Source organism: Thamnophis sirtalis, unplaced genomic scaffold (assembly GCF_051295495.1).
Source record: "Thamnophis sirtalis isolate CommonGarterSnake01/CBP01778 unplaced genomic scaffold, rThaSir2_p1.2 scaffold_7, whole genome shotgun sequence".
In the NCBI taxonomy this organism is placed as follows: domain Eukaryota; kingdom Metazoa; phylum Chordata; class Lepidosauria; order Squamata; family Natricidae; genus Thamnophis; species Thamnophis sirtalis.
In genome coordinates this window covers 57,255,237-57,266,799 of record NW_028261387.1, presented here as the reverse complement: position 1 = coordinate 57,266,799, position 11,563 = coordinate 57,255,237, and the positions used below count along the sequence as shown (strand labels likewise).

General features: G+C 35.3%; 1 protein-coding gene across 1 annotated transcript; it reads right to left on the bottom strand.

Annotated features, from left to right (window-relative positions):
• Positions 1 to 1,719: 1,719 nt before the first annotated feature.
• On the bottom strand, positions 1,720 to 11,173 carry DDX20 (DEAD-box helicase 20). The gene is made up of 11 exons (XM_014067357.2): positions 10,933 to 11,173; positions 9,277 to 9,371; positions 8,542 to 8,710; positions 7,833 to 7,947; positions 6,813 to 6,955; positions 6,031 to 6,169; positions 5,290 to 5,348; positions 4,565 to 4,647; positions 3,900 to 4,005; positions 3,709 to 3,810; positions 1,720 to 2,946 (listed from the first exon to the last, which is right to left on the bottom strand). Exons 1-11 carry the CDS (start codon positions 11,144 to 11,146, stop codon positions 1,874 to 1,876), a joined length of 2,298 nt encoding a protein of 765 aa, XP_013922832.2. The 5' UTR covers positions 11,147 to 11,173; the 3' UTR covers positions 1,720 to 1,873.
• Between the last annotated feature and the right edge of the window lie 390 nt (positions 11,174 to 11,563).

Sequence of the window (11,563 nt, the reverse complement as noted above, 5' to 3'; positions counted from 1 at the left end):
GAGGAATCTTAAATGTTTTATCCAAGACTAGATCATGCATAAAAGCTTTTATCTGAAAAGAATGCATTCTAAAATCCTTTAAATGGTTTAAGAACATTATAAAATCTAGACTAAACCTTTATATTTCTCTAGCCAACTAGGCTTTGTTCTGTTGCCCCTACTATTTTCTTATAAACATTTAATAATAGCAAATTGGGGAAACGAAGGGAAAAAAACGGCATTCTGGTCTATGGAACTTTATGACCAATCAAAAAAATTTTCAAATAATGATATATTTTTTTTAGGATAGGAATATGTCTCAAACCCATCTTTCACACTTTTGGAAAAGCACCGTGATTGTATCCAAAAAGTTTGAAGAAAACTACAAAAAATAATGGTCATTTAAGAGGCAAAAGGGTCATCCAAGAATAAACATTTCAAATTTGAACTGTAACTATAAGTACAAAATTAATAAATACATTAAAAAGTAAAGGTGTAAACACCGCCCCTCATTTTATCCCTTTCAAAGTCTTGATATGTCAGGTGCCTACCAGGATGATCCTAACCTGAATTTGAATATTTCTATATAAAAGCATGATTAAAATTAATAACATTTTATCCAAATTCAATTCAATGGTTTGGTTTTATCAATATAATCAAAAAGTTCATGAAAATCCACAAAGGCAGTACATCCTGTGGGCCTATTTATCACTTATTTCATAAGTCAATACAAAACCATGATCAACTGTTGTAATTCCTGTTCCAAGGCCTGCCTGTTCCTCTGCAAGCTATTATTGATGACCCAGTTCTTTAATTTATTAGTCAGGTGTTTTGCATAAATTTTAGCTGTAATGTGAAATCAGACTAATCTATCTATAGTTTGATTGGTGGATACAATCACCTTTCTTTTATATTTGGATCACTACGCTTGTATTCCAACCCTGGGAAAGTTAGCCATAGAAATTTATGTTACTAGCCAAATAGCCTTCCACTACTAGATATTGGCTTTTAATATATCACCAGCAATATGATGTTCTCCAGGGGCTCAATTTCTTTTAAGGAGATAAAGGGCTAGAGTTGCTAGAGCATAGTGTCACACACGTTTTAGATTAATTGGAGAAGTAACGGGAGTCGGATGAGAAGTAAACAATCTACAATGATTCTCCAATTCCTCTCTGGATATTCTAGCTTCTAAGATGTTATCTTTACCCATTTATCCCATTCCATCTATCCCATTCCCATTCTTTACCCATTTAACCCATTCCAGAACAATGTTGTATCTTTAAAATGTAGTTATGATATATAGTTTTGATGCTTAGGAGGAAAATAATTATAGAAAAATGTAAACAATGTTGTAACCATTGAGGTTAATTGTACTGGTAAATGTTGCAAAAATGGTAACTCACTTATAATCTTTTCTTTGATTTCTGCATTTTAACTGTATTTTTTTATTTATTCTAAGTATTAGTTAGATTTTATTATTTTCAGGATTGTAATAATTTTTTTAAAAGTCTATGACAATGAAGAGAGTGCCATAGAATTGTATGATATCACATCTTCTTGTGCTTTACAAGTTTATATTCCCTTTCTCTTGGCCCCCCCACTATCTAGTTGCAAACTATGCTGGTTTTTTTTCTGAATGTTCCCTTGACCAGGATCTTTTTGCTCAGTCTCCCAAGGTCTCCTCCACATACCATTCCATGGATTGATTCTGATAGATAAAGACAACATGGCAATAGCTACTAACAAAACGACATTATTTCTTGTCCAGTTTATTAGCAAAATGGTTTCATTGAAATGTATACAAAATAAGACACATCAAATGAGTACACTTAAGATATCTAAACATAAAGTATAGTTTAGGTATGACGAGAGACACATATTACTTTTAATGTTACTGATCTTTCTTCAACAATTCTTCCAGGTAGATTGCATTAGCATGATATGCAGTCAGCATGTTTAATGGTCTCTGATATTTTTGGTAGTATAAACGAGAAGCTTCAATATAATGATTCCGCCATGCCCGGTAATATCTTCTCCAGTATTCATCAGGAGTTAAATTCTCATTGTGAGGCAAAGAAGCACTTTTCCTTTGGGATGCCTCTTCTGTAAGTTCAGTTTTCATTTGGTGAATGGAGTGATAGTGGTCACACTTGATCTGTTTACTCTGTTTCACATTCCCTTTCATCTTCTTTTGGACCAGAAAAGTGTTTTGCTTCTGTTCAAGGGCAGGACTGAACTGCTGAGGATGTACCCGGTCATTTGACAGTATACTATTATTTGTTTGCTGTATATCTGAAGAGGTCTTGATGCAGGATTGATTCTCTTCGCTACATATGGATGATTCAGAACTACAAGAAATACTATCATCATCAGATTCCCCAGCCAATGTCCCAGTTGTTGCGTCCATGTACTTACTGGATTCCATTCCCACTAAATCTGAAGAATCTAACTGTTCATCTTGCTTTCTGGGATTTGCGTCAGTTCTTATAATCTCTACATCTCTCTCCAATCCTTCCTTAATGAAATATTCATAATCCTCAATAAAATCAACCATGCTCCATAAGCAGACAGAATCCTGGTTCTTAAAAGAAGACAGGCAAGGGATTTTAGGAAGCATGTTCCTTAAACTTTCTTTGTCCACCTGTTCGTTATTGTGCACAGCAGTTTCACAATCAGATTCTACTTGATATTTTTCCAGTGGGATATTGTCATGTTTTTTTCTATTCACTGTTGTTTTAGCATGCTCTGTTCTATTTTTAAGAAGCTTATGTTTTGGCTTGGCTACTGGACAGTTATCAGAAACAATCATCTCTGTACTAGCACTTATTGTTGGGGGTTGCCTTGTCCCTTCTGGCCTTTTAGTTGGCAACAGACCTGTATGAGCAGATGCATTGGGATATGGGACAGCAGTGACTTCTACATGTCCTCCTTCAAAATGTTCCAGCAGCTCTGGTGGCAAAGTTTCTTCAAGGAAAAGAAAAACAAAATCAGCCATGGGTGACTGAATCAGCTGATAACATATCACAACTTCAATGTTTACATTATTTAAAATCTTATGTTTTTATTTTTCAGATTCCACTATATTAAAGTGAAAAAAATCAGGATCTGGAAACACAAAACTTAAATGAAGCATATTTTAAATACAAGACATAGCAGACATATTTTTAATTGTTACAAGTATTCATTTTAAAATGAGGAAAGATAAACAAAAGCATTACCAGAAACTAAATGATTGTACCCAGTGCTATAGAACAAATACAATGGTATCTCAAAGTGCAGGCTAATGAATTTGGATATCTTTTCTTCTGACATCCATAAGAAAATATTCTCCATCTTCCAGTAAGTGTAACCAACTGCTAAACATAACTTAGAATTTCTACCTTGTTTTAAACCATTTCCAAACATACTTGTAGTAGATAAAGTGAACTGCTTCCTCACCACCAATACAAAATGTTCAAAGTGTTCATGATAAGGAATAATAAATATTATTTAATTATTTGTAACATGTACTGAAGTGCATGTGAAATGTATAACTCCAGTAATTCCTCCTTTAAAAAAACCCTTTCATTAAATATTAGGATTCTGAATAAGACTATGAATGCACAATTAAGTGTACAATAGTACACAATTACAGTCTAAATGTGATCATCTCTGGAACACCATTTTCAAAGGCTTAAATTCAAAAGGCTTAAATTCATAAAATTATGGTCATGTACAGGATCTTACCTGGTAAAGAAAGAAGCTGAAGATTACATTTTTGTGCAATTTTCATCATCATATTTTCTTCCTCTCCACGACAGCAGTATGTCACAGCTAATCCTAAAGTTCCTACAATAAAGCAGAGATTAAGATCAGTTGGGCAAAACCGTTGTTCCATTTTGCTTCCACAAAAGAGTTGAATGATAAGGAGTGTTTACCAAAGCGTCCAGCTCTACCAATCCGATGCATATATGTTTCCCAATCCAAAGGCACATCTAAGTTAACAACTAGATTCACCTTTTCAGCATCAATTCCACGGGAAGTCTGAAAGAAAAGAGACAGCAAAGTGTTTGTAAGTAGAAGCTAACCCAAGCAAATTAGAAAAGTTATCTTCTTAGACTTCTTTTCCCACATTACAATGTCATAAAGGAAAAACAATGCAAATTCTTAATAGCTTGGGTCAAATGCAAGTGTTCCAGTTCAAAAAGAGTTTTCTTAATGTAACAGCCTACACTCCATAAAAGCATATGCTTATAAAAGTTCTACTGAGGACAGCAGGCAGAATCCAGAAAAAATCAATTGTATTCAGAAATATTCAATTCAAATATTCAATGTTTTATAAATTAAATTAATATGTGCATTATAAAATAGAATTAAATCTAAAGTTGGTATTGTATCTTTCTCTTGCTGAAAACACTGCAAAAATGGTATAATAAAATGCAAAAGAGATAAATAGCAAAACTTCAGATAGCAAAATGTTTATATAATGGTTGTCTACTGTTAAAAAGCAGTTTGTCACCTATGGTTAACATTTCTAGATCCCTTGAATTAGTTTTGTATTAAGTAATTTTATTAGCTATGTAAAACGAATTAGAAAACTAACCAAATCTGTAGAAATTAACACTCTGCAATGAAACTGCTTCAGCTTAGCCATGGCATCAAGTCGCTGGTTCTGATTCATACTGCCTAGAAAAACAAAGATAAATAAGTAATGAAAACGAAAAGTGAAAGAAATACATGAACTCTACTAGCTGAATTCTTAAGAAAACTGGCTGACCTTAAACCTGAAGAAAACAGTAACATGTTAGTCATCAGCAACTTTAAATAAATTTATACTTAACTATCTGGCAAGAACTTTTTTGGTAAGAATGCTGAGAGCAGAATTTAATGTATAACATTTAAAGTATACCTTAGAAACAAACCTGGTAAGACTATATAAATTTGTTAGAAGTGAGGACCATGGTCACCTAGCTGGTTTTGTACCTGAGATGGGACTAAAGCGGAGTCCCCCAGTTTCTAGCAATGATGCTTTAACCAGTAGATTTCTATTTCACAATGGAATTTCCAGTCACTGGGTTCCTTTTAACACTTTCCACATGCTCAAATCTGTACCCATCTCAGGAACAGACAGTCCAGGAATAGTGGGAAGAGCACAGGACAAATGATAGTACTACCGAAAACTACATTAACAGTACAATATAATTCAATACCACTTAAAGATATACTGTTTTATTTACTCAGGAGGAAAACTTACTGAATTTGCATGCATGTACTTTTTAAAATAACAATTTTTATGTACACAATACTCAACAAAATAACAAAGCTTACCTGAAATACACTCAGCAGGAAAACCTTTGGACGACAATATATCAGCCAAGTGTTGAGCTCTTTAAGACATAAAAATAAAACGTCAGAAAGAGACTTCTATATATACATGTATGTGTTTTTCCTCTGTCGTAATAGTTTTCTTTTCCAGTTATTAAAACTGCCTTATATGTGGCAGAAACAAAGGGGCTACTTCCATAAAACCAGATTGCTTTTTATGAAGATATAACACCGTGAAAAAAATTTCCTCTCATAGCTTATTCTGCTCTATTAGTAATAAACTCTTGATTTTTAAAAATTTATTAAAAGGTCGATTCTTAAAACAAAATTGACAGGTTTTTTTTAGAAAAGAATATTGACTCTTATGCAATGTGTTTAATTTTTAATGATCAAACATTTCAGTTCTATAAATTAACGTGCCCAATGGTCTTAACTATATACTTCCTGAGGGTGTGGATGCTTTGAAAATGATTGGAAGGCTTGATTCCACTACACAATCTCTACGCTATGCTTATTGAGACAGGTCTGAAAAAATGTGGGTTGCTTTATTGAATAGGAGGAATACTGTACATGGGGGTGGGGGGGGGGGCAAAACACTTCCAAACATTTTTAAGCAAAATCCTAAGCCTTTTCTTTTAACTCAAAATTATATATATTTGACATTCATTTAATGCACATGACTACCAATCCCAAATTTTTCTTTGAACTTTTTCAGATTTAAAAACAAAACAAAATTCAGAATACCTGCTATGTAGATTTGAGAAAACCAAAGCCTGGTTGAAAGGTATTTTCCTGAAGAGCTCCTGTAAATGCTCAGCCTTCTCCTCAAAGGTCTTATGAGGTAATGGGTAAGAATTCACAACTTTGTAGTACTGCTTCAATCCTAACCAAAACAGAATAGGCTTATATATCATATGGAAAATCAAAAATGCCTTGAGAAAGAAACATATTTAACAATTAATACATTTGCACCACAGTATGTGGTTATAGCCTGTCCGGCTTGCTGCCATCTTTTCTTTTGGATCTTTGGCCTGCCACACCTTCTATTATTCTATTATGCATTTTCTATTGTGGAAAAATGGGAGGGGGATTGTAAGGAGTTACATACTATGTAGCCATAACAAAATTCTTTCTGGAAAGCCAAGGTCATCCTTTGTCTCTGCACCTCTGCACTTGACCAGAATTGGATGGGTGGAACTGCCAGCATAGCAGTGGGAGATTGGACCATGTGATGGACTTATGGGTGTGGGGGCAAGATCTTGAACTTTCAACTAGGTGGGGGAAACCAGGAAGCTTTCAGATTTGGGTTTTCCCAGATGTGCCAACATGGCTCTTTTAATAAATTGGAACTTTGAGCAATATTTTGCCTTGGACTATGATTTACTTTTGGATGCTATTTGGAACGCTGACAGTTACTACATAAAAGAGCTGAACAGAATATACCCTATAACCTATATGATGCACATTTAATCATAAATTCCATAAATACTGGATTTCTGTAAAAAATAAATAAAAAACTCATTTACCAAGAAGACTTGGGTCAGTAGAATTCAGCTTCACAAAAGTGGGTTCCCGCATGTATTTAGTCAAAGTATTAGCTAAGGATTCAGGATAGGTGGCTGAAACTGCCAACATCTGCTTATTGGCTGGTAGAGAAGAATAAATCCAACTAAGATATGGAAAAAAAGAAAACATTGTTCACAATAAATATGTTGAGGGGGGGCACGTGCATATGTATACATATTATTTTCAATTGCTTAAAATACCAATAAGTCATATTGTATGGATAATCCATATAATATGGATATTCATATGGATAATTATATGAATAGCTAGTGCAACGAACAAAAATTAAGATAATAGTAAACATAAAATAGCTTCACATCAGACACTACTATATGTGCTTCTCCGATTCAAGTAAAGATCTTTAGAACAGAATATTAAAGTAGATCAGCAAGTACTAAGAATTGTTTTTTAAAAAACAATTGAGGAATGACTCTAATGCACCTAAATTTTACCAATCTTAGTAAGCAAGACAAAGACTGTCAAGATAATATGCTTAGAGGTAGTATTGATAATTCTTAAACTTTGGCACCAGCTCCTTAGAAAGACAACAACCCCAAGAATAAGTTATATAACATTATTTATATCATTGACTACCTTTCTAACACGATGCTATTATGTCCAGGAACTAAGAAAATACCTAAATGTGAGATAAGAGGACTGTGAACTAAAAGGCAAGTTTATTTGATAATGGCTTTCATATTGTGGAATATACTGACCCAAGAGATACATGGCTCTAATTCTTTTTGCATCTGAAAGGTCTTTATGTTTCTTTGTTAACTACACAAAATTATTTTTAGGCATTATTAAAATAATACTTAAAAATCAATAAAGAAATCCCTAGACTACAGAACTTCTGCATTTCCAGAATTGTATTCACACATTTGTTCCAAGCCTATTCACAAATTTCTCAGACCATTATATTTATGCAAACCTTACACATGAAAAAGAAGAAGAAATCATGTGTAACTAACTATACTTACTTTACTTGTTCCTGGAAGCTGCCTTCTTCCAGAAGCTTGTCTGCTTCATCAAGAATGAAAAGACGAATGCTGGATGTATTCAAATAGTCCAGATCTATAAGTTGTTTAATGCGACCTTAATGCAGCAATAAGGAAGAAAAGAGGCACTATCATGTAAATCTATACAGATCAATGAAATACAGCATATATGTAGAAAGACCTTGTTTAACAACCACAAGTTGGACTAGCAGTCTTCACTAATTACAACTGTGCTTATGATCTTACTTCAGCTTTTCTTTATAAACATGTGAAGGTTGTAAATGCAAGGATTGAGTTGCAAACGTAAAGTCAGTTGCTAACAAGAACTAGCTGTACTGTCTCCATAATGTCTACAATATTTTTATTCACTCCTTCACTAGCTTATATATATCAAGTTTTCACCAGATATTCAACACAATCAGATATTACATTCCTTCTCCACGTTTTTCCCAAAATAATAATAGGACATGGGACAAGTGACAGCAACTAACTAGCATTAATAATCTTCCACAGTTAAACAGTGGAGTTGAACTTGTGTGCACTAGTCCAACACATTAGGTTACCCTAATTATTTTTTTAATCTAACTATTGTTTTCTAAAATATGTGAAAATTAAAGGTTTTTTATTTCATATAGTTATCCAGCACATGAAATAATGGGATTAAAACATCTCAGATCCAATGTTTCCTTACCAGGTGAGCCTACAGCTATATGACACTTTTTAAGTCTCATTTTATCTTGATTTACAGGAGTTCCTCCAATGAAGACATGACATTCCAAACCTTCCATTTTGATCCCAATAGTTGTAATTACTGCATGTATCTGCACAGCAATCTCTCGGGTAGGTGCCAAGACTAGAATCTGAAACAAATATTAATTCTATAATTAGCAGTAAAAAATCAACTGAAATTGAAATTATCTACCTTTCTCAGACCAGCCAATAAACATAATTAAATACTTGGAAAAAATAAAATTAAAAGCAAAGTATCCTCCACATCACATCAAGTTTAACCCTCTGTGATTCCATGAATTTATCCACATAGTTTTCTTGGCAACAGATAAATTATTTAGCATTGTCTTCTTTTTAACATTTCTTCTACTTCCCAATCTAGTCAACTGTTCTAAAATGTTGGTCCATTTAGGTTTTTGAGATCATCCAAGAACTACTCACCCCAAACACAAACAACCTAGAATAATAATTCTCAGAAGAGATCAGCTAATCAGTACCTGATTCAATTAACTGCACTTATATAGTCAGCAAGAAGCAGACTCATCAGGAATTTTAGATGACAAATAAAGATAATATTACAAATATACTTCTAAACAGCAGCATGCACAACAGCAATATCACTACAGCTGATTGCTGTGTTTGCTTTTGAGATGGAGGTTCCTGTCTGAATTTAAACAGTATATACAGTTGCTCTTACCTGAGTCACTGAGTTTTCCAAGATAAGGGAGTCAAGTGCAATAGTAGAAAACACACAGGTTTTACCTGTGCCTGATTTTGCTTGCACAATAAGGTCTAAAAGACAAAGAAAAATACATGCCAGAAAACATCAATGTTTTGGAAGTCCGAACAAAAAGGTTACTGTATATAAATTAGGACAGTCCTCCTTAATCATTATTTGAGGGTGGGGGTATATCTAAGATTCCTGGAAAGTTTAAACTGTACCAGTTTTCTTTAATAAGTCCAACTAATCTTTTTGTTACATACAAGTAGTCCTTGACTTACAACCATTTGTTTAGTAACCATGCAAAGTGAAAACAGCAGTGAAAAAAGTGTTTTATGACTGTTTCACAACCATTTTTCACACTTACGACTACTGCAGCATCCCCAGTCATTTGATCAAAATTCAGACAATTGGCAATTAGCATGTATTTAGATGGTTACAGTGTCCAGGAGTCATGTGATCACTTTTTGTAACCCTCTGACAAATAAAATCAAAACCAGATGCACTTAACCCTGTTACTAACTTAACAACTGCAGTGATTAACTTGGCAAGAAAGGTCATATAATGAGGCAAAACTCACTTAAATGTCTCGCATAACAATGGAAAGTTTGAGCTCCATTGTGGTCGTAAGCCAAGGCCTACCTGTATTGCTAATGGCAGTGGCATCTCTGGAACCCACAAGAGATATTACTTTCTCTTGAACACATTTGGAAGTACAACACATAAGCAGAAACACAAAAAAACTGTTAAGCTGCATTAAATTCCAATCAATTATCCTTAAAGTGATAGGTAAAGTCTATGGAGATTGTCAGTCATCCAGGTCATGGTTGCCCCAAAGGTGCTTTTTTCAGAAGGCAACTGGACTTGTTTTTCTCTGAAGATGTTTCGCTTCTCATCCAAAAAGCTTCTTCAGCTCTGACTGGATAGTGGGGAATGGAAGGATGTATAAATTTATATTTATATAAAATTATTTTTAGAAATATTTATAATATATTTATATTTTGGACATGTGATGCAACACCCAGAAAAATATAGGATCCTTCACTTAATTATCCAGGGAAAAATTGAAGGCAAATGAGGTCCAGGCAGAAGAATAATACCATGGCTTCAAAACCTAAGGAACTAGTTTGGACAAAACTCAGCACTTTTTCATGCGGCTGTTGACAAAAATAGGATTGCCAACATGATCGCTAACGGCCTATGACGGATATGGCACAAGAAGAATAAGAAAAAGAATATATATTTATAAATCCTTCAATGGAATGGAATGAGATTTATAAATGTATATGAATTATATAAATATAAATTTATATATCCTTCCATTCCCCACCTTCCAGTCAGAGCTGAAGAAGCTCTTGCATTAGAAGCGAAATGTCTTCAAAGAAAAACAAGAAAGTCTAGTTGCCTCCTGAAAAAAAAAAAAAGCACCTTTGGGTCAAAGTAATAGGCCTGCAAAAAAAGACGCAGGGATCTCTTCCAAAACTTATCACATTTCCCGAGTATTTTTCCATCACGCCAACAGACGAAAGGATACGGACCCACTACGTGCAGCCTGACACCGCAGCACCTGTGTAGCCCGAGGCCTCCCCTCGTTACAGCCCTATTTCTGCAGTCCCGCCTCCCCTCACTCACCTAAACCGCAACGGCCTAGCGGAATAGCTTTGAGCTGCACCGGAGAAGGCCTTAGGAAGCCCGCCGCCTTCAACCCTTCCAGAACCGGAGCTGAAAGCAGCAGCGACCCGAAATCTTCAGGCCCTTCCCGGAGAAGGACATCCCGAGTACGCAACCAGGACTCCGCAATCGAAGGAACCGAGTCTGCCGCATCCATCTTGGAGCCGTCCAACATCTCGCGAGAAATCAAGCCGGCGTTGGAAATAAAAAGACGCCCGTCGTCGGTAGGTTGCTGTAGGACGCGCGAACCGTCCAACATCTCGCGAAAAATCAAGCCGGCGTTGGAAATAAAAAGACGCCAGTCGTCGCTAGGTTGCTGTACGATGCTCGAGCCGTCCAACATCTCGCGAGAAATCAAGCCGGCGTTGGAAATAAAAAGATGCGAGTCGTCGCTAAGTTGCTGTGTAGCACGCGCGCGCCGACCGAACAGGAGAGATGAACGCGTTTGACTTGTACGCTCAAAAGAGAAACTAAGCGAAACGCGGAGGTGGTTGGAAATAATTGGCCCACTCAAGGAGGATGAAACCATTAAGGGGGAGAGGGGAGAAAGGTGTGGCTGAAAGCAAGAAAAGTCAGGTGTCTTTGGAAGTGT